The sequence below is a fragment of the Lepidochelys kempii genome, chromosome 3, assembly GCF_965140285.1.
Source record: "Lepidochelys kempii isolate rLepKem1 chromosome 3, rLepKem1.hap1, whole genome shotgun sequence".
Taxonomy (NCBI): domain Eukaryota; kingdom Metazoa; phylum Chordata; order Testudines; family Cheloniidae; genus Lepidochelys; species Lepidochelys kempii.
In genome coordinates this window covers 43,537,360-43,561,725 of record NC_136382.1, presented here as the reverse complement: position 1 = coordinate 43,561,725, position 24,366 = coordinate 43,537,360, and the positions used below count along the sequence as shown (strand labels likewise).

The following is a 24,366-nucleotide window of genomic DNA, read 5'->3' as shown; positions in this document are numbered from 1 at the left end:
GGTGGACGGGCTGGGGCAGGGGAAGGAAGCAATGAAGGGCACACAATCTCTGGTGGAGGGGAAATGGGAAGGATCCTGGCATAGGGGGAGGGAAGAATGGGGGACACACAGAGGCCCTGGCATGTGGGGGAAGCAGAAGAGGAATTTGCTGGGGGTCCCTGAAATAGTGGGGGATGGGAGAATGGCACACCAGAAGCCATGGAGGATGGTGGAGGGATGCAAAGAGCCCCTGGAGTGTGCAATGATCTCAGCCAACAGAAGCAAGAATGTGTGCACTCCCACATTATATTATATTATGTTTATTTTACTTGATTTATGTCCGAGCTGAAATGGTTGAGTCCAAATTTAAATTACAAACCTATAACTATGTGCAGGCTCTCAGATACTATGATCATGGGCATATATTAAATACCTAGATAACACTAAGAATAAAAACTTGCATTGTAAAACATAACTGGGAGGGAAAAACATATTAACTATGTAAACTTGGTATACGCTTGATCTAAAAATGAAAGAGCTCATTAATGGTTCAGCTTTTCACTGCCTTATGGGTTAATGCAATATGTGTACTGAAATATCTAATTTAGGTTCAGCTTTTGATACTGTGTGAAGTGCAACCAAAAGCATTCTCACTGAGGGTCTTATCCTACTCTAAATATATATTGCATGGTACACAGCTGCCAAACTTGTAAAATCAATGGTAGAAGGTATGAATGTGGAGGGGAAAAATGTCTCTTCATCAAGATGCTCCATCTTGGAAAGATTGAGGTGTGGTGACAACACAGTATTATGGATGTGTGTAGCTACTCTACACTGGAGCTCTGTTTGAAAACTGGAAACAAAGTATTCAGACTGGAGGCCAGTGAATATTACAGTATTCTGTCAACATATATTTGAGTAAAAAAAGGGAATTTGCTTTTCCTGCATTTGCACCTCTTTTGTGTTCTTTCCCCTCTCCCCCCAGATGTTCTAGTTATCAATTATTGGGAGAAACAGCAAATTTTAAGTGAACTGTATACAGTAATATTCAAATTGTTAAGCTAAACATGTATGTATGTACTCAAGCAACCTGATTCATCCTATCTGGGAAGGAAAACCTGCAAAGATTTCCAAAGAAAACTAGTCAACACAGCTCACATTTTGATTTTAGAACACTGAATATGGTCAGTACTGAAGCTGCTCATGAGCAATCTACAGACTAATTATTATTTGCAGAAATTATTCCTTGAATAATTTTAAACAGCTCATGAACAGTTTGTGAATGAAAAGAGAGGCAAAAGGTATTGAAGCAATTATTAACTGACTTATTCGCTGAGCTCTAGTGAAATCACAGTTCAACATAGTTCCTGCTGAACCATATTTTAGCGTAGTTTGCCAAGCTACCATGGACAACATAAAATCATGTTCAAAGACTGTAATAAAATTGATTTTCAGACCTCTAGCATATTTACAAACACTCTTCTAACACAGTTGAACTCCATCTACTTCATATGGTGAAATCCAGTTGAAAATGGATCAGATAGAGCTGTATTTTTTTAAACAATTTTCAAACATTATACTCTGGTGTGAACTTATAGTCTTGGCCTTCACAACATCCTCTGGCGCTGTGCAATGTTTGAAGAAATACTTCCTTTTGTTCGTTTTAAACCTGCTGCCTATTAATTTCATTTGGTGACCCCTTAGTTCTTGCGTTTTGAAAAGGAGTAAATAACACTTCCTTATTTATTTTCTCCATACCTGTCATGATTTTATAGACCTCTATCATATCCCCCCTTAGTTTTCTCTTTTACAAGCTAAAAAGTCCCAATCTTATTAATCTCTCTTCATACGGAAGCTGTTCGATACCCCCTTTAGCATCTTGATCGTCCAGTGGCCCCACTGGTTGTTTAGCAGGCTTCCTGCTTCTGATGTACTTAAAAAAAAAATCCTAATTATGTTTTTACACTTCACTGGCCAGAGTTTGTTTCTTTTTATTTTCTTCATTAGCATTTAACTTCCACTTTTTAAAGGATGCCTTTTTGCCTCTCACTTCTTCTTTTACTTTGCTCCTTAGCCATGGTGGCACTTTTTTGGTTCAATTACTATGTTTTTTTTAATTTGGGGTATACAGTTAAGTTGAGCCTCTGTTATGGTGTCTTTAAAAAGTTTCCATGCACCTTGCAGGGATTTCACTTTGGGTACTGTATCTTTTAATTTCTGTTTAACTAACTTCCTCATTTGTGTGTAGTTTTTAATTTATTTATTTATTTATTTATTTATTTTGTGGGATGGCCACATTACTCATAAAGAGCAAATTACTTTAGTAAGAGTTTTTTGTGGTCACTAGCTTTGACAATCAGCCAGGGTTTTTTAATTGACTAAAAATAAATTAAATACTATTTAGGTCAATTATAATATACACTCAGTATTTACACTAAAATTGTCATCATGTCCTTGCGGGGCATGCAAATCCCATAAGATTGCAATATGCAGAGTTAATTTTTTTCGGTGAAAGTTTGGCCTTATGTTCAAGATCCAGCATCCACACTATATGCTAGGGAATTGTAGAGACCTTCTGAAGCAGGGCAGAAGAAAAGCTAAGGTAAATGAGCTCCACATCACTTCTCTTGTTTTTCATTCCATCCCACTCACACGCCCTTCTAGGGTCCTGGGACTCTTAGACTCTTGAACTCCCTTCTACAACTCAATTTTATTTGGGCAGAAAACAAGTCCTGGGATTTTTTTTTAAGGGCCTATGGTTATCTTTCAGCTAGGAAAGAATGCAGTAAATGTGTTTAGGGGTTATTGACATCACTCCCATGAAGGCAGTCTGTCACTCCAACTCTGGAATAGTTCCTATTTTTAAGAAAGGGAAAAAATGTGATCCGGGTAATTATAGGCCTGTTAGTTTGACATCGTAGTATGCAAGGTCTTGGAAAAAAATTTGAAGGAGAAGGTAGTTAAGGACATCGAAGTCAATGGTAAATGGGACAAAATACAACATGGTTTTACAAAAGGTAGATTGTGCCAAACCAACCTGATCTCCTTCTTTGAGAAAGTAACAAATTTTTTAGACAAAGGAAACGCAGTGGATCTAATTTACCTAGATTTTAGTAAGGCATTTGTTACCGTGCCACATGGGGAATTATTAGTTAAATTGGAAAAGATGGGGATCAATAGGAAAATTGAAAGGTGGATAAGGAATTGGTTAAAGGGGAGACTACAACGGGTCCTACTGAAAGGTGAACTGTCAGGCTGGAGGGAGGTTACCAGTGAAGTTCCTCAAGGATCGGTTTTGGGACCAATCTTATTTAATCTTTTTATTACTGACCTTGGCACAAAAAGTGGGAGTGTGCTAATAAAGTTTTCGGATAATACAAAGCTGGGAGGTATTGCCAATTTAGAGAAGGACCGGGATATCTTACAGGAGGATCTGGATGACCTTGTAAACTGGAGTAATAGTAATAGAATGAAATTTAATAGTGAGAAGTGTAAGGTCATGCATTTAGGGATGAATAACAAGAATTTTAGTTATAAGCTAGGGACGCATCAATTAGAAGTAACGGAGGAGGAAAAGGACCTTGGAGTATTGGTTGATCATAGGATGACTATGAGCTGCCAATGTGATATGGCCATGAAAAAAGCTAATGCGGTCTTGGGATACATCAGGAGAGGTATTTCCAGTAGGGATAAGGAGGTTTTACTACCGTTATACAAGGCACTGGTGAGACCTCACCTGGAATACTGTGTGCAGTTCTGGTCTCCCATGTTTAAGAAGGATGAATTCAAACTGGAACAAGTACAGAGAAGGGCTACTAGGATGATCCGAGGAATGGAAAACTTGTCTTATGAAAGGAGACTCAAGGAGCTTGGCTTGTTTAGCCTAACTAAAAGAAGGTTGAGGGGAGATATGATTGTGCTCTTTAAATATATCAGAGGGATAAATACCAGAGAGGGAAAGGAATTATTTAAGCTCAGTACCAATGTGGACACAAGAACAAATGGATATAAACTGGCCACCAGGAAATTTACACTAGAAATTAGACGAAGGTTTCTAACCATCAGAGGAGTGAAGTTTTGGAATAGCCTTCCAAGGGAAGCAGTGGGGGCAAAAGATCTATCTGGCTTTAAGATTAAACTCGATAAGTTTATGGAGGAGATGGTATGATGGGATAACATGGTTTTGGTCATTAAATATTCATGGTAAATAGGCCCAATGGCCTGTGATGGGATATTAGATGGGGTGGGATCTGAGTTACCCAGGAAAGAATTTTCTGTAGTATCTGTATGATGAATCTTGCCCATATGCTCAGGGTTTAGCTGATCGCCATATTTGGGGTCGGGAAGGAATTTTCCTCCAGGGCAGATTGGAAGAGGCCCTGGAGGTTTTTCGCCTTCCTCTGCAGCATGGGGCACGGGTCACTTGCTGGAGGATTCTCTGCTCCTTGAAGTCTTTAAACTATTATTTGAGGACTTCAATAGCACAGATATAGGTGTGAAGTTTTTTGCAGGAGTAGTGGGTGAAATTCTGAGGCCTGCGTTGTGCAGGAGGTCAGACTAGATGATCATAACGGTCCCTTCTGACCTAAATATCTATGAATCTATGGAAGAGTGGCACATTTAGGTAACAACATCAAACTGATTACAATAAGCAAAAGGTTGCCACATCAAAGAGACTAGTGATACTGCTGGCTGAGGATTTTTCCACAAAACATTTTTAAATTGGAAAATGCCAATCTGTCATAAAACTGTTCATGGAAAAGAGTCACTTTCAACAAATTACTTATTTTGAAATATTTTTTTTGGTCAAAGTGGCCCTTTTTGTCTTTCTAAAAAAAACTGAGTTTCAGTTCAAAACTACTTTTTATTTTGAAAATTAAGTTAATTCAAGATAAAAATTTGTTTAAAAAATTTCAAAAGTGGGAGAATGAAAATAAATGTTTCAAAATGATTTAAATCAAATGTTTTTAATGACCTTATCTGAAATATTTTCAGATTTTCAGTTTGAATTTTTTATTGAGGTTTCAACTGTTCATCCCAATTCAGGTTGGGAAACTTTTACAAACTCTCAAGAATTCTTGCAGGGTAGGAGAACTGTTTCCTGCCCAAGTCCACCTACTGATGATTTCATAGACATCAGATTGCAACTTCAGGTAGGAAATAAACAGAAGAAAACGCTAATAGAAAATGCCATAAAACAGGGTAATGTACATCTTCTTTGTAATATAAAGCAGAGAATAAAAAGAACCCCATGTAATGGGACCCAATAGTCAACTATCCCCCCAAATAATATAATTGAAAGTAATGCTTTATGTAGTTTTCAGCCGTGGCTCCATAGTTAAGGATGAGTTGGAATTTTGCACTTATATATAGTTTTTAGTCGGGGGGAGGGAGAATGTGTGTGTATGTGGGCACATATATAATATACCAAAACAATTTCACTATTACCACATATTTATAAATATAAGAATGATCACTTCTTCATATCTGAACTCATTTGCCTGTTTAAATGTGGTCAGAGGTCCTCACAATTCTGGTCCATGGCACAGGTTCATAAATATATAAATTTATGTTTATTGAATTATTAAAAAACTTCAGCAACATCTCAGGATAGTGGGGAGAAGTCAAAATGGCATTTCAGCTATAATGCTACAGTGTTGTAAGCACACTATCACTGCAAATTTATTGTACATATTCATCTAGCTACTACTATTTATCTACTACAATTAGTTCAGTTTTAACAGACAGAAAACAAAAAGCAAGCTAGTGCTTTATCATATTATTTGTTAAATATTTAGTTTATTAAAATTTTAAAATAAAGCAAGAAAGAGATAGACATCAGAGGCAACCACAGTATAATTATGAGATCAATGAGCAATTCACCTGCATATAAATACAAATCTTAAATGATACTTAATGTGCCATGCAAATTTAAGAAGCCTACTTTAACAAATGTTAGTATACATGTTTTCTAGTCTAGTTTTTTGCCTTTGAGAATATTCAGCTACAAATATCTTAGTAATGATGGCACTATTCACATTTCTGGAAAAAGTGGAAAAATCTCCATATCTATCTTTTTTCTGCAGAACATGGAGGGAAAAGGCATATTATTTTTCTGAAAAAGCTTGTAAAAGTTTTAATGTGATGCAAACTGCCTGAAGTACTCTTCCCTTTAAATATATAATCCATTACAACTATATGTGAAAGGTTTCATACTCTGAAGTAGGTCATACTGAAGATAAGTTCCATCCTATTCCTCATTGGTTCATATCACAGTATGGTGCACCTGTTGTTTGGTATTCTTGTGTCTTTTTGTTACACTTGATACTTTACTCCATCTATATTAAAAGATAACAGTTGCCACATTTGTTACCCTACAGTACAGTATTTATCCTTGTCCTTATCACTCTTCTACTTAACTGTGCTCTCTAAAATGTACCAAGGAAACCAGCCACTCTCTGGTAACTCTGTGTCTTAATGCAAGCATACATATATTACATCTGCTGATATTCTAATGTGCATTGAGAAGTAACTATCTTAAAATAAATCATAATTTGTCTCCCGGTCACTGTACTGATAAATGTATCAAGGAAAAATGACCAATAGCAGTATCTGAGTTTTAGTCTCTGCAGCAGAGTGCCCAATATAATGACATTCTCTTTCTTTCTTATTAAGCTCTGTGTGGTGGCTATATTCATGGGAAGAGTGGAACCATTCTGTCGCCGGGTTTTCCTGATTTTTATCCAAACTCTTTAAACTGCACTTGGACTATTGAAGTGTCACATGGCAAGGGTAAGAATATAATACGAATTGGAAATGTACAGAACAGTATATCACTAAAAAAACTGCTTCAGACAGAATTAAATTGATTTTTTTTAATCTGTGGAAAAAGGAAATCTGTAATTAATTTCCCCAAATAAATACTTTTAGATGTGGTAATGACCTTACTTTTTTTGTGTTAAAACTTTTGACAAGGGGGATAAAAAAGTTTCCTTTTAAGAGTGACAGACCTGAAACACACTAGTGGTACTAGCCTTGTCAGATATTTGTGGTTTATGAATGTTATCATTTATTTTGAAGGAAGATAGAGATGCAGCAGGAAGAGGAAAGAGATTAAAATAACATCAGTGGCTAATTAAGAGTACAATTAAAATATACATTTTGGGTCAAGTGTAGCAAGGGCTTAAAGTCAAATTGATGGCATTTCTCTGTTTGTAACTTTTTAAATTGATACTGGGAGCTAAAGATATCAGGGAGAAATCCATGTCTGGCGGAGCTAAGTACAATAAGAAGAAAAAAGTTAAATGTGTGAGGAACAAAAGAAATCCTAGTGATGGTATGTGCCCATTACTAGAGGGAGAGGGTAAAACCATTAATAATGATGCAGAAAAGGCAGAAGTTTCCAAGACCTATTTCTGTTTTTTATTTGGAAAGAAGGAAGATGAAGTATTCATATTACATGAGGAAGTTGAAGAACCTTTCAATATATTTGTAATTAAAGAGGTCATTAAACAACATTTACAGGACAGAAATATTTTAAAATCAGCAGGCTGGATAACTTTACCCTAAACGTCCTAGCAGATTTGGCCCACCCATGTTCATTTTTAATATGTGTTTGAAGACTAGGTAACTATAGTCCAGTTCTTCTTTGAGTGCTTGCTCATGTTGATTCCAGGTAGGTACGTGTGCACCACATGCACAGTTGTTGGAAGGTTTTTCCCCTAGCAATACCTGTTGGGATGGCTGTGGAGCCCCCTGAAGTCGCGCCTTCATGACGGTGTATATAGGTCCCCGCCAACCTACTGCCTCTTCAGTTCTTTCTTACTGCCCATGACAGTCGTTGGAACTGCTTTCTTCTCTCTTGCTACAGTAAGCAATCCCCCAGTGGACTTTCTCTTTGTACCTGTAAATAGTTAACTTAGTGTTGGTTAGTGTTTCAAGTAGTTTTATAATTAGTTAGATAAGTCCCTCCCAAGGACTGGGGCATGCCCTCAGTCTCAAGGGTTCAAACCATGGAGGTCCTGCCAGAAGTCTATGCCCCAGGGCAACCCAAATGACTCTTGCTTAAAGTGCTTGGGGGAAACCCACCGGACAGACAGTTGTAAGATATGGAAAGGCTTCCACCGATGATCCAAAAAGAAGAGGGAGTTTAGGTTAAAGCTACTCTTCATGGAGTCAGCTATCCATCCCCAGCTTGCACAGCCCGCATAGGACCCGAAACCCAACACTTAGTTGTGAAGCGTACCAGCCTCGCTGAGAGAGGCTGAAGCACTAAAAAGGACTGTGGGTTTAGAGACCCTCAGCACCACCACTCCCTGGCACCAAAGCCCTCCAGATACTGGCACCGCTCACATTCTCTGGTGCTGCACAAGAAGCAGAAGAGAGCTGAGAGGGAGTGTTCACCCAGTTAGAGCAGTGGAATGCAAAAGCACTAGCGGAGCGTGTCCCGTGCTGGGACACTCAGCCCGTGCTCCAGCTAAACTGCCAGCATTGACTCCAACCTTGCAGAGAGGTCAGTCGAGTCCGGTATTGGTGGATTCCCCCACATGGGAGAGCCCCGTGGAGAATCTGGATCTTCCGTCTACTCTGGACATGTTTGAGCCGGCCAGGGACCCCATAGCTATGACAGCTCTGCAGTCCCCGACATTGGCACTGCAGAGCAGCAATGTCCCTTCCAAGGGTAAATTGACCATGATGCAGCACTGGTCACCCTCCCCTCAACACTCCTGTCTGACACTGCCGCGTTTGGCAACGCCGTGGTAATAGAGATCGCAGTTGTCTTCAGACTCAGTTGGAGTCATATGTCTCGGCACTATTCAAGGCAGGAGTAGGGACAGCAGTCCCTTCTGATGCCCTGGCCACCGCAATGGCAGGTGCCAGCGCAGTGGCCCTTCTGGACCCTGTGGCCCTACCACCAAGCCCAGAGGCCAGGCTCCAGATCTCTGTCAGTCGCCTCAGAAAGCTGGGCTCCTCTGACATCCTCTATTGCCCGGGAACCACCACAAGGCTCCAAGACTGGTGTCTAGGCCGGCACCGAGGCCGACGCCCAAGCCGGCACTGAGACCAGGCTGGTACCACCTCCAGCACCATGCAAGAGACATCATCTCAGGGTGAGCCTCATCCTCATCCTCCCCAGACAAGGCGGTAGTGGGCTTATCTGCCATGTTGCCAGCTATGGACAACAGAGCCTACCAGGAGCTACACCGGAGGGTGGCACAGAACTTGGGCCTTCAGGCAGAGGAGGTATCAGAGGAGACTGACCCCATAGTGGATATTCTGACACCCAAGGCTCCTTCAAGGGTGGCCTTACCCCTGATTAAGACCATCCAAAACACCACTAAGACCTTATGACACTTCCTCCTCTTGTCCCCTCCACAGCCAAAGGGGTGGAGAGAAAGTACTTTGTACCCTCAATAGGGTATGGGTACCTATTTACCCACCCTCATCCAGGCACACTAGTTGTGGTGACCGCAAATGAGAAAGAGAGGCAAGGACACCAGGGACCGGTGCCCAAATCTAAGGAGGAAAAGAAGCTGGACCTCTTCATCTAAAAAGTCTACTCTACTGGAAGGCTCCAGCTTTGGATTGCCAACCAGAGAGTGGTCCTCAGCTGCTACAATTTTAATTCTTGGACCACTCTGACTAAGTTTAAAGAGTTGCTTCCAGTTGAATCCTGGTCAGAGTTTGGAGCCATCCTCAAAGAAGGTAAAGTTATAGCAAGGACCTCCTTGCAAGCCACACTGGACTCTGCAGACTTGGCAACCCACACGATGTTGACCGCTATAGCCACTCGAAGGAGCTCTTCGCTGCAGTCTTTGGGCTTCCTGTACGAGGTCCAGCAAACAATCCAAGACTTGCCCTTCAACATCTCAGGTTTGTTCTTGGAGCAAACAGACGCTAAGCTCCACAGTCTCAAGGACTGATGAGCAACATTAAAATCTCTGGGCCTCCATACACCAACCACACAAAGGAAGCATTTGAAACCTCAGCCTCCACCACACTTCTACCCTGCTCATTCTAGACAGGATTACAGCAGGAAGCGGGGCACACCATCCCTCTTCGAACCAAGGCCAGGGCTTGAGAGGCAGTCTTCAGCCCCCAAGCAAATCTTTTGAAGGTGCACCCAGGGGCAATGCATCAGGCAAAATCCCAGGTCCTTTTCTCTGTTTAGTGAACCATCTATCCCATTTCTACCATGCCTGGGCCTGAGTCACCTCAGACCAGTGGGTCTTGCTCATGGTACAGTTGGGATATTCTCTCCAATTCTGCTCCCTTTCTCCCTCCCACCCCTCATTCCCTGTCCCTCTTAAGGGACCTTCTCATGAGCAACTTCTCATGCAGGAGGAAGTGCTTTTAGAAGTCAGAGCAGTAGAGGAGGTCCCTCAGGAGTTCAGGGGCAAGGGGTTTTATTCCTGAAATTTCCTAATCCCAAAAGCCAAACGTGAGCTAAGGCCAATTTTAGATCTGTGAAGCTTCAACAGATTCATGAAAAAGCTGAAGTTTTGCATGGTCTCCCTGGCTTCCATTATTCCTTCCCTGGATCCAGGGGACTGGTATGCCGACTTTGACTTGAAAGACATGTACTTTCACATGTCAATAGTCCCATCCCACAGGCGGTTCCTCTGCTTCATGGTCAACAGTACCCATTATTAGTTTATGGTTCTCCCCTTTGGGCTATCGGTGGGTGCTCAGGTGTTCACCAAGTGCATGTTGGTTGTAACCAGTTGACACCAAATGTGTCAAAGTCAGCTTTAACCCCCACCCAGAGGATAGAGTTCATCAGAGCTCTCCCAGAGGATAGAGTTCATCAGAGCTCTGCTAGACTCAGGTCAAGCCAAAGCATTCCTTCCAGAATCACATTTTCTGACCTTGCGCACCATCATAGAGGACTTACAACGATATCCCACTGCTATGGTGTGAAATTGCCTGAAGCTGCTTGGTCATATGGCCACTTGTATATATTTAATACATCATGCGAGACTTCGGTTCCAACCTCTTCAGGCCTAGCTGGCCTCAGTGTACAGGCCAAACAGAGACCAGATAGACAAAATAGTTATACTTCCTCCTCTGGTTATCGAGTCCCTCCTGTGGTGGCTCAACCCGCAAGCGGTGTGTACAGGAATTGCCTTCTCCAGGCCCCAACCCTCGTTGTCTCTAGTCACAGATGCACTGGCAATTGGATGGGGGGGTGCACTTAGGAAGACTCAGAACTCAAGGCCTCTGGTCCCAGGCAGAACTTTCGCTACGCATCAACATCAGAGAGCTAACAGCAATTCGCCTTGCCTACCAAATGTTCCAAACCCATCTGGAGGGCAGGTGGCAGCAACGTTCTATATAAATAGACAGGGTGGTGCTTGCTCCTCTCCCCTATGCCAGGAAGTGTTCAAGCTGTGGGACTTCTGCATTGCCCACTCAATACATCTAGAGGCATCGTATCTTCTGGGTTCTCAGAATGAACTGGCCGATCATCTCAGCAGGTCATTTCACAATCATGAGTGGTCCCTCTGCCCGGATGTCATGAACAACATCTTCCAACAGTGGGGATTTCCCCAGATAGATTTGTTTGTGACAAAGCACAATAGGAAGTGTCACCTGTTTTGCTCCTTCCTAAATCACAGCCCAGGCTCCCTCTCAGATGCTTTTCTCTTCCCTTGGAAGGACCACCTGCTATATGCATTCACACCCTTTCCTGCTTGTACACAAGGTCCTGATGAAGGTCAGAAGAGAGGGAGCATCAATTATCTGAATCACACCAGTGTGGCCACGCCAGCACAGTTTCACCATGTTTCTAGACCTGTTGGTGGATACACTGATAACCCTGCCCCTAGTCCAGAACTTGAACATGCAGGACCACGGCTGCCTCCAGCATCCCAATCTAGAGTCTCTCCACCTCACGGCATGGAAACTACGTGGCTAAATCCCTTGGAGCGCGCATGCTCAGACCCTGTTAGAGAAGTTCTCCTTGGCAGCAGGAAACCAGCCACTAGGGCCACTTATTTGGCTAAGTGGAAGAGATTCTCTATTTGGTCATTACAAAAGGACATTCCATCTTTACAGTCATCAATTCCCTTTATCCTGGACTATTTACTACACCTGAAACAGCAAAGTCTGTCAGTGTCATCAATAAAGGTGCAACTGGCCGCTCTCTCAGCTTTCCATCCCAGTTCAACCAGTCACTTGGTTTTTGCTAACCCCCTGGTTGGCCACTTGCTCAAAGGATTAGTTAGACTGTACCCACAAGTAAGACAGCCAGTCCCTGCATGGGATCTCAGCCTCATACTCTCAAGACTGATGGGGCCTCCCTTCAAGCCCCTAGTGACATACTCTCTTCTCTGCCTTTCCTGGAAAGCAGCGTTCTTGTTGACTATAACTTCAGCCATGAGGGTGTTTGAGCTTAAGGCCTTGACTTCTGAGCACCCATATACTGTCTTCTATAAGGACAAAGTGCAGTTGTGGCCACACCCACATTTTCTCCCAAAGGTAGTGCTGCAATTCCACGTGAGCCCAGATCTATTTTTTCCAGTGTTCTTTCCTAAGGCACACACTAGCAACAGGGAGTGAATGCTCCACTCCCTGGATGTCAGGTGAGTGTTAACATTTTACATTGAAAGAACAAAGCCGTTTCGGAAATCAACACAACTCTTCATTGCGATTGCGGAGCCGATGAAGGGGCTTCCAGTTTTGTCCCAAATAATCTGTTCATGGATCACGGCCTGTATAAAGGCATGCTACAACCTACCAAAGATACCTACCCCCACACTGATGGCACACTCCGCAAGGGTGCAGGCATCCTCGGCGGTATTCCTGTTGTAAGTCCCCATTCAAGACATCTTCAGAGCTATGATGTGGTCATCAATCCACACATTTACATCATAGTACACCATTACGCAGCAGGCCAGAGACGATGCAGCATTTGGCAGAGTGGTGCTGCAGTCTGTGACCGGCTGATCTCTGACCCCTCCTTCTAGGACACGGGTGAGCAAACTTTTTTTGGCCCGGGGGCCACATCGGGGTTGCAAAACTGTATGGAGGGCCAGGTAGGGAAGGCTGTGCCTCCCCAGACAGCCTGGCCTCTGCCCCCTATCTGACCCTGCCCACTTCCTGCCCCCTGACTGCCCCCCTCAGAACCCCTGACCCATCCAACCCCCCACCCCGCTCCTTGTCCCCTGATCACCCCCGCCCCTAACTGCTCCCCCCAGGACCCCACCCCCATCCAACCCCCCTGCTCCCTGTCCCCTAATTGCCCTGACCCCTATCCACCCCCCCCACCCCACGACAGGCCCACTGGGACTCCCACGCCTATCCAACCGCCCCTGTTCCCCATCCCCTAACCACCCCCCCAAACCTCCACCCTATCCAACTGCCCCCTGTCCCCTGACTGCCCCCGGGACCCCCTGCCACTTATCCAATCCCCTGGCCCCCTTACCATCCCGCTCAGAGCTGCATGTCTGGCAGCCGCGCCGCCTGGCCAGAGCCAGACACACTGCCGCATTGCCCTGCAGGAGCGCGAAGCCCCGCCACCCAGAATGCTGCCCATGCAGCAGCATAGCTGCAAGGGAGGGAGGACAGCAGGGTAGGGGCCGGGGGCTAGCCTCTCTGGCCAGGAGCTCAAGGGGCAGGCAGGATGGTCCCATGGGCCGGATGTGGCCCGCGGGCCGTAGTTTGCCCACCTCTTTTCTAGAAGATGCTTGGGAGTCACCTACTTGGAATTGACATGTGCAAGCACTTGAAGAAAAAACAGTTACCTACTTTCTCGTAACTGTTCTTTGAGATGTGTTGCTCCTGTCCATTCCAAGACTCACCCACCTGCCCCTCTGCTGGAGTATCCAGCAAGAAGGAACTGAAGAGGCAGTGAGTATATAGGGACTTATATTCACCGCCATGAAGATGCAACCCCAGAGAGCTCCACAGCCAACCCGATAGTTACTGCTAGGGGGAAAACCCTCCAACAACTGTCTATGTGGCACGCACACACCTACTTGGAATGGACACAAGCAACACATCTCGAAGAACAACAGTTAAAGGAATGTAGGTAACCGTTTTTTAGCTTGACATCACTCTTCAGGCAACATAATGGAAACACTGATATAGAATTCAATTGATACATATATTCCTATCCTTTAATTCTTTAATGTCTGTCAACAGGATTTTATAGTAAATAGGTATTTTTAAGCAAACCTGATTTCTTTCTTTGAGATTACAAGTTTGGTTGATGAAAGCAACTGCATTGATATACTAAGGTTTTGTAAGGCATTCTACTTAGTACTGCATGATATTTCAATTAAAATATTAGCACTTTACAATATCAATAAAGCATACATAAAATGTTTCTATTATTGGCTAACTGAGAGATCTCAAAAAGTGGTTGTCAATGGGGAACTGTCATCAAATGTTTAGTGGGGTTCTACAGGGATCAGTACTAGGCCAGACACTATTCCACATTTTCATCAATGATCTGGAAATAAATATAAAATCACAGCTGATAAAATTTCTGGATGACACAAAGATTTGTGGTGTGGAAAATAATTGGAAAGCAGGACAGTCGTACAGAGCCATCTTGATTGCTTTGTAAGCTGGGCCCATTCAAATAGCATTTTTTTCTAATACAGCCCAATGAAAAGTTAAACATCCAGGTACAAGGAATGTAGGCTGTATCTACAGAATAGGGGACTGTATCCTGGAAAGCAGTCACTCTGAAAAGGATTTAGGGGGGATTTAGTAGACAGGCAACTCAACATGAACTTCTAGTGTGATGCTGGGGGAAAAAAGGGCTAATGCAATCTTTGGGATAAACAGGGAGTAGGAGCTCGGAGGTGATTTTACCTTTGTATATGGCATTGTTGAGACCAGTCCTGGAAGACCAAGTCCAGTTCTGGTGTCCATATTTTTAAAAGGATGCTGTAAAATTGGAGCAGGTGCAGAAAAGAGCCACAAAAATTATTCAAGGAGAAAATGTCTTACAGTGACAGACTTGATCTCAGCTGTGTAGCCTATCAAGAGAAGACTGAGAGGTGACTTCTTAGTAGAGCTATTCAGAACCTTTTTGTCAAACTATCCTGTTTTGTCAAAGCTGTATCAGTTTCCACAAATCTTTTGTTGTGAGGAGAAGGGGAAAGAAAGAGAAGCAGACACAGAAATGCTGACTCTTTCTCTATAACCCTGGGGTTAGGGTGCTGGTTTGTGATGTAGAAAACCCAAGTTTAAATTATTAAAAAGAGCAATTTTTAATTGGCATAAAAATAAATGCATTGGTTGCTATTTAAATAAATAAATACCAAACCAGTAAGGCCATAAACTGTTGGGGAGCGGGTTTGTGCTAATTCACATTAGTCTTCAACTGAATGACAACTCTTCTAGGTGAATTATAGACACTTTTATCAATAAGAGGCCACCCTTGGAGATAATTCCATAATTGAATATTTGAACTAACCTGTTAAAGTTGATATCATTTCAGAGTAGCTTTCTGATTTTATTTCCCTCATACTGAGCAGCAGAAAGGATTTTTTGTGTTTCAAACTAATTCAAGACTATAAATTTTGCAAACATTTGTAAAACACTGGAGTGGGGAGATAATTGTCCCAACAGTAGTACAGACTCTGCAGTAAAAATTTTTTAAAGTGGATAGACTATGATCATAACACAATGTCAGCAATTGACTCTTTAGGCCAGAAATGGAAGGACTGACTTCAATAATGAAATATTTTTATTTCTAGGTAATGGGGGGATATCTGGGTAGTCTAGTAAATTGGAAGTTGGCCTCACATAGTGCTAATGACAGCCTTACTGTAAAGAGAAGAGACATCAGTCCCTAACCATTTCAGTAATTATTCCAAAAAGGCACTCTTTCAGCATTTCCTTTTCCCTTCCCTCCCTCCACAAAACCTAACAAATTGCATCCAGGGAGTTGAGAGGATGATCACTGTAGGCAAGCACCTTGGGCTTAAGTATAGATTTAAGGATAAAGGGCTATTAGGGAAATGAATACCCTTTTGGTATGTGTAGTGGTAGGAATGCCAGTGTTAGAGATCTTGATTCAGATTTCATGGAGCCACTAAACCAGTAAGGGTTTCAGAATGACCAAGTACAGAACATTCGTTTAGCATTTGACAACCTTGAAAATCCTTAAATCAACCGACCCGCCTGAACGGATTGATCGTATTTATGGATATCCTTTGGACATAGAGCATATGGGTGCGCTCATCAGACATGCACTCAGATACCGGTATTCAACCGTATTGTATTCATGCAGTTACACATGAGTACCCTGTGTACATGAAATAATAATGCTTTGTACACCCTATGTATATGGCTTCCGCTTTTCGAAATGTTGTACATAAATTAACAATTAATTCTTACAATTTTCCTGTGAGGTAAGTAATATTATTATTTCTGTTATACAAACGGGGAAAATGAATATCCCAGGGAAGTTGTGTGGGTTGTCCACAAAAACAAGCAAGCTAGTGGCAGAACTTGAATTAATATCAGTTCATAGCTCCCGTCTAGTGCTCTGCCAACTAGACCACAAGCTCTTTTCCCAAATACAGCAATACCCACCAACTGCACCCACACATATATAGTCTATAGTTTTCTAGCATGTGCATTTCTGAAATATTACTTGTTTTTCTATTGTATATAGGCTTTCTGAAAATCTGCCTTTAAACATGTCGTTAAAGGTTTTTCCTTCCATATTTCTTGAAGGTTTTCAGTCTGTATCACCTGTGTGTAAAGTGAATAACCGCATCTCACCTGAAGCAGGAGGGACATTGACTGGGTTTGCTAGAGGAGGGGTAGCAATGCTTTATGGGTTGAGGGGGGCAAATGTATCAGAAGCTGCTGCAAAAGGGTGGGTGGCGGTCAGCCTGGTGACACTGACTCATCCCCTGAGAATGTAAGTGTGGAAGGTTTTAAAAGGGTCAAGCATGGGCATTAAAAGCCCTTTCTCAATGCAACACCCTCTCTCCCTCCTCTCGGGGTGCTAATATCAGGTTGGGTTCGGACCTGATATGGATATTGCACTGGTCTCTCCTTTTTAGGGGGGCTGAGAAGGTGTCAGGGAGGACCTGTTATAGTGAGGAGAAAATGGGGTTAAGTTATTTTTCCCCATTTTTTCCCTCACTACTATAATGGCTTCAGTGGAGTGGGTTTTTTTTTCGCCTTCCCCAGAGCAGATGTCAGGGAGGACATGTTATAGTGAGGAGAAAATGGGGTTAAGTTATATGTTGCAACTCATTTTGTAAGCGTGGGGTAGATGTCAAGTGCAGTTACTCCATAGGGAAGGCATCCAGTGACCAGATAAATGGCCTGGTGAAGGACTTAAAAAGGAGGTGCTGGTTAAAGGAACAGAATGGGGGGAAGGTTTGGGGGCTCCTATGATTGGTACCCTTTCTTATAGCCCACGTGAACCATCCTAAGAGGGGAGGGTGTATGGTAAGGTCCAAGCCATGGGTTGGTTGGGGAACCTGGATGGAAAATGAAGGGGGGCTGGTGGAAGCCACAAGCATATATTTGAATGAACATGGAGTTGCCTTTACTGTACACTTCTATCTGCTGGGTAGTCCCAGACATCTAATAATAAAGTTGTGGCCTCATTAAATCCATGTCAAGTATATCTTGTCCTTCTTTTGGTATAGCCAGACAAAGAAAACTAGCTCAGCTGCAGCAGCAAATAACTACCCTACATTCCAATTCTCTACCTTAACTTTTAACACTCCCTCATCTTTTTTTTTCTTCTTCTTCCAGGAGTACAGTTGGTCTTTCACACCTTTCACCTTGAGAGTTCTCATGACTATTTGCTCATCACTGAAGATGGCAGCTTCACAGAACCAGTGGCCAGATTAACTGGCTCAGTGTTACCCGCTACAATTAAAGCTGGCCTCTTTGGAAACTTCACTGCACAGCTTCGATTTATATCTGACTTTTCAATCTCCTATGAAGGTTTCAATGTAACATTTTCAGGTAAAGAATTCAGGACTAACAAATGGTTTGAAAATATCTTCAATCGTTTTTCATTTTAGTCAGAACAAATGTTACTAAATAGCAATAAAAAGAAGTTGTTTCAGGTGCTTATAAATCCTGGTTTCCAAAATAGGAGAGAGAACAACAATGAATAAATTACCTCAAAATTAGCAAGTGTAAAGAAGGCTAACAGACTCAGAGGGGGAGATGCCTTCACTGGTGAAGAGGAGGCTGTTTGAGATGTGACCTGCTCCAGTGAACACCTAGGGCTACAGGAGTAAGGATGAACTCTCTCTTGGCCAGACAATTAAAACTGGTGAGAAACGGAGAGAAAGGGTGCAGCTGAGGGAGAGAACCATCACTGGCAGAGGTGTAAAGCAGGGGATAAATGTGTGAGCAATAAACGGAAGAAAGTATGTCAGAAAGGTAACAGCAACAGGTGGGAGTAATGGAGCAGACCCTCATGCCAAAAATGGTCTGGGATTGGTATCCATGTATTATGTAAAAATAAAAAAGAATGTTTGAATTATCAGGCTTTAATGTATCTAGAAGTTCTGGTAATTATATCAACTAATATTTGAGTGGAATTTAAACCCCATAAGTCACAGTTGCTTATATTTACTCTGTATTGATGTAACAAGAGTGCACAGATGGAACGGATAAATTCTTCAATATTTTTCGGTGCCAATTCCCACTTCTGGGATGTATAAACCCGTAGAGCTGCATGATGTTTACCCCTCTAGAAAGCAGTGCTTGTTTAATCTGCTAGTTCTCCCTTCTTGGATCTGAATATTTAGTGACAGGGGAGCTACTGCCCCAAATATTCTTGATTATTTTTCAAATGTAGCAAGCTGACCAGCTAGAGATTATGCCTTTCCTTCTCTGATTTACAACAGAGTCATATGCACCTTGCTGTTTTCAAATAAAATATAGTGACTGGATTTCTTGTTCAAAAGACTTGTTGGTTACAGCAGCAGCAATAGCTTTACTTGTCAGGTGACTGATTTCACCCATTGCAGATACTCTGCGTTAATCAAGCGAGAGGTTAGCGGTGGTAAGATGTTGTAATGTGTATCGAACTATTTACGTGATCGATCAATCTATTTTTAAATAATTCACAAAAGGAACTTGAAGATAAATACACAAAATAAGGTTCTTGGGTAATGGTTTTATGAAATCTCAAGTTTTTCTCACTCACAAAAAGGGCTCACATCTTCTCTTCAGCCAATACACCAGAATTAGATAGGTAGCAATAATATCATAAATATGCATTTTAGAGGACAAACGACGGAGTTTAAGAATACTATTTCCTCACTTTCAGGCAAGTAAAATGTACTTCTGCAAAGTGAGAATTGTTTACTGAAAAGAGAACAGTTCGAACTGAATGAGCTGAGACAGCAGTTTTCTCCAGCATCACTAAAAACTGAACTGACAGAGGTGATGGAAGTCTAGAACACAAATAGAAAATGATGTATTAAGCATGCAAAGCAATCACTTTTGCAGTTTTGATCTGCCACATGTGAGCTGTTTTGCTGTATTCTACTTTCAAAAGCATTTTTTTCTTTGACTACAAAGTGACTGTACTGCTAAGTTTATTTTTCAGTTCCTCTCTAGGGGAAAAAATGTCCTGGAGGGGTTATTTTGACTTCCCATTGAACTTAACTTTTAAAAATTGCAATTTCAGTATGCAGGTTGCAGAGATAAATTAATATGTGCAATATAAATGACTAGTAAAACTGGAAATATGAATGTTTTATGTACACTGTTGCACATGCAAATAGGCAAAATGTACAAGCAAAATATCATCTGATCTTTATAACAATCAGGAAATAGATTTTGTTTATGCTGCAAAATATCACTCTTGCTAATTATGACTATATATTTCTCCCCCATTTGCATCTTCATTGGTGCTGTCCAGCCATAGGCACCGACTTCCCCTCTGTCCTGTGCGTGCTTGACCCTTGCCCCTGGCCCCACCTCTTCCCATCCCTGCCCCACCCTCGCCCTAGCCCCATTCCACCCCTTCCCCAAAGTCTCCACCCCACCCTGCCTTTTCTCATCCCAGCCACACCCCCTTCGAGCCTCATTCCACCCCCTTTCCCCCAAGTCCCCGCCCCTTCCCCACCTGTTCTCCGTTTCCTCCCATGAGTGTTCTGGGTCCCCGCTCCTTCCCCTCCCTCCCAGAAAGTCCTAAGCGCTGCCAAACAGCTGTTAGGCGGTGGGGTGGAGGGGCTGGGGGGGGGGCAGTACGCTTAGGAGGGAGAAGGAGGCGAGGAGTGGGGAGCTTGGCTGCCGGTGGATGTGGTGCATCCACTAATTTTTCCCTGGAGTCGGTGCCTATGTGTCCAATTGGCATGTAAATCTATTCTTTCCCCCTGGAAAACAATAAGTATTTAAGGCGATATCCCCATTGTTATTTGGTAGCATCTTTCACCCACTGTGCAATGACAATGAACAGATGCATTCCCAAGGTGGGAGAAAGTGGAGGATTAAGCTTCGTCAACACTAGCACTTTTGTCGGTAAAACTTTTGTCTGTCAGGGCTATGAAAAAACACCCCCCCCCAACAAAAGTTTCACTGACAAAAGCGTCAGTGTGGACAGCGTTATGTCGTTGGGAGATGCTCTCCTGCTGACGTAGCTACTGCCGCTCGTTATGGGTAGTCTAATTATGCTGGCAGGAGAGCTCTCTACTGCTGGTACAGAGCAGCTACATGAGAGACCTTACACTGGCACAGCTGCAGTGGTGCAGCTGTGCCGCTGTAAGGTCCATAGTGTAGACATAGCCTTTGGCCTAAAGTCTCTTCTTTTTCTCTGTAAATCTATCAGTCCTCAGTTAGGAGCTAGGTGGGGACACAATTCAAAAACAACACCAAAAAATAAAAGAATTCAGAAGTTCTCTTCCTTGAGTAATTTAAAATTGAGCATGGCAAAACAAGAACTGTCATCTCAAAGAACTGTATTTCAAACACATTAAATTAATGACACAAAATAGAGTTCATGGAACATCTATGACACATGCATCACAAACTGACTGAGTTGAGTGGTTTATTTCTTTCACTCTTATTCTGATCACAGAGGAGACAAATAAAATACACAGAATAATGGGAGGTATAGAGAAAGTTAGTTAAGTACCCCTATTTACCTTTTCCTGGAATACAAGAATAAGGGAACACCCAATTAATTAAAAGAAAGGAAATTTAAAACTAAAAATTCTTAAATTACATAACACTAATTCACTTGTAGAACTCATTGCTATGAGGCATTATTGAGAAAAATAAGTAGATTTCAGAATAGGATTAAGTCATTTATATAAATAGTAAGCATTTGACTGGTAGTTACATTGGCTAGGATAAAAATGTACATGGAATATTAACCACCATTCTTCACAATTTAAGTAATATATTAACTTGGGGTGGGGGGGATAGTGGTGGTTGAGCATGGGGGGTGTTACATCACCCCTGACCTAGAGGAGCTGATCCAGAAGTCTCCCAAACATTAAATGCTGACCAGTCACAGGGATAGCACAGCAGACTAGATAGAAGATTGTCTGAGCCATGTAGTAATTTATGTGTTCACTTGTTCTCCATTGTGCCTGTTACCCATTTTTTGTTAGCAAAGTGGTGAGCAACTCTAGCCCTGTCCGTGCAATGTGCATAAGTACACACAACACTGAAGTTGAGGGGACTAGACAAATGGTTAAAGCATGTTCTTAAGTGCTTTGTTGAATTGGGGCTAGAGAGCTCAGCACTTTACAAGATTAAGCCCTTAAACTGTAAGTTTTTCAGCCAGATGCTAGGCTGTTGCCACTCTCCTCTGCACTACCAGCAAAAATGGATCCTGAAGCTAGCATAGCTGGCCACAGAATGTTTTCCCTAGTATAGGGGAATTATAGGACACTTTTTAGTTCCTAAACTTACATTGGGTGACAAGTCTGGTGTACTTCTGACCCAGGATCACAGAAGCCCAAAATATGGCTTAAGGGCACCTTATCAATTGCAGCCCTCCAATACAAACTATAGTGTGGATTCTTTGTCCGTAGCAGTATATCTGAGATATCGTCTTTTTTTTTTGCATGTTAAATATCGTATTTATATAGTGACATAAATATGCACAGTAATACACTCTAAAGAATATCCCTAATAGATGAACTAAGTGGTCTAATAGATGTTTTCTGTTTCTAATTTCAATTATTCTATTACTCATACTGTGGTATCTGCCACCAAAACAAAAGGCACATAGGTGGAAACCTACCTCTCTTTCTACTTAGGCAGAAATATTAATTGTGTTGTACTGTAGTAACAACATTTATTCTTTAAATCACTTTTTAACACTTTACCAATATTAAGAAAAATAAATAATTAAGGATTGTTTATTTCCCAAATGTACACTTTAAAAACATTTTATCAGGGAAGAAAGGTAAAGGAAGAAAAAATAACTTTGTCTGTATTCCTAATGTCAGGTTGTAACAGAAAGCCTCAGAGGACCAGGTGGCCTAGTGGGTTACACATCTAGTATCCAACTTCAACTCCCAGCATGAAGGTCTTTCAATCCAATTCCACCAGTGTATGGGCTTAGCTACACTTTGGGTTTTCAGCATCCTTGTCCTCTTCTTACCAGAAGGAGAATGGGGTGGGAATGAGGCTTGTGCCCTTACTGCAGCAGGGGAAGTTTGTAAGGGAGGCCACCCCCCTGGACTCCACCAGACTTCGACCCAGGGCCCTTTGAGAGCCAATCAATGTCCAACACCTTGGAGTGTCCTCAGAGTTACCTCTGCAGGTCACTTCCAAACATCTGTCTCTCCCTATGGCTTCAGGTCCAATACAAGATAAAATAAAAAGAAAAGACAACTAAACCTTCAGCTCCAATCAGACTCAGTAGGCAGTCCTATTGCTCACAGAGATGCTTCTTTGGAACCCTTGTTTGGGAGCCCTCAGAATAGGTCTGAGCTGGGTTGCTCCTGTTTAAGCTTCCTCTTCAGCTGGAACATTCTTTGCTGGTTTGGTAGGGTAGGGCTACCTGGTCTCAGTGTTGTCCTTTAACCTATTTGGACCCAGTGTGGGGTATTTACACCCCATCACACAGGAGTGGATGCCGTGTTGCTAAATTTTTTACTCAGTGCAACTGCATGCAATTAAAACATCAAAGTTTTTGGATTTATGTAGATTGATTTGATATCCATTTTATATTTACTTAAACTTTTACTCAAGTTATAATTTGAATTCACAACTCTATCTAGGACTAAGAATGCTATCTATTCTTATCTAAATAAGACCTATTTGTTATTAACTGGTTAGACACTGAGAAGGTATAGTCATCATATTACAATTTGTTAGGTATGATTTACATTTTTCATGTTATACTTTTTTTCTTTAAGGTCTGTTTTGTTGTATGTATATTATCTCAGTTGACAGGGTTTTATATTTGTGATTGTCTTTTCAACTTTGTAGAAATGTAATTAAAAGGAAGTTAAAAAAAACACTAAAGAAAATGTGTTCAGAGTTTATTTCAAAACCCAGTCTATCTCCTCAGTAATTGGATTTGTAGGACTGAAAGAACAAAGTATAGTTCTTTCAAAATAAATCCTAATTTTTTACAAGTGCAAATTAAATAACTAAGAACTATATACTCTCCTTGATCTGTGATCACAATTCCCTTTGACAACAATGAAAGTTTTAGTGCAGTACATGGTTCTGTGTGGGCCTGTGCAGTTAACAGCTAGTTATGCTGAAAGAGCAATTATATACTTACAGAGGCCTATCCAGTAGCCTGATTTTACTTTCCCTTACACCAGTTTTACACTATTGTAGTTCCACTGTTTTGCATGAAATTATTCCCGATTTACAGTGTAGGTGACAGGAGAATCAGACCCCAGGCATTTTTTTTTTTTATTTAGGTGTACAATTGTTTCTGATTAAGTGACAGCATTCATGATTTTCAAGAGCATTCAAGGGCAGTTGTTCACCTGATTAGGAGTGCCGTTCCACTCTTTGTGCATGAAACTCAGGCACATCTTTGGAAAATGTGGTGATGCATCTCTACATCAATTTGATCTTTCATTAGATTTTAGTAAGCTCTTTCCATTTTACTATTGGTTTGCAAACTATGAAGTTCATCCCTAGTGTTTGGTAGTTCAACTGAATTGCACGATAATGAGTTATCTACAAGAGATACAAACAAATTGTAATGAACCTCTCGTGGTTTGAAGGTGATTAAAGTCTCTGAAGTTAAGAAAATCAGTGTAACTAGGTATCTACATATCCCACCCACATTGCTGTACATCAGACCGTAAAGAAAAGAAAAGGAGCAGGCTGGAAGAATCAAGCAATATTTTGAGTGAAGCCACTGTTAAATAGACTTGGATTATGAACATCTGTAGAAAATATGCTTTCCAAGTATTTTATACCAAAGCTGTAATTTTCATTTGTTCTCAA

General features: G+C 41.8%; 1 protein-coding gene across 2 annotated transcripts in view; it reads left to right on the top strand.

Annotated features, from left to right (window-relative positions):
• Window positions 1-24,366, top strand: part of CSMD1 (CUB and Sushi multiple domains 1) — a 2,003,711-nt gene that overhangs the window by 1,521,457 nt on the left and 457,888 nt on the right. For both annotated transcript variants that reach the window (XM_073336216.2, XM_073336215.2), the window contains exons 19-20: window positions 6,655-6,771; window positions 17,719-17,934. In XM_073336216.2, coding sequence (XP_073192317.1) covers window positions 6,655-6,771; window positions 17,719-17,934 — 333 coding nt within the window. The remainder of the gene's footprint in view (window positions 1-6,654; window positions 6,772-17,718; window positions 17,935-24,366) is intronic.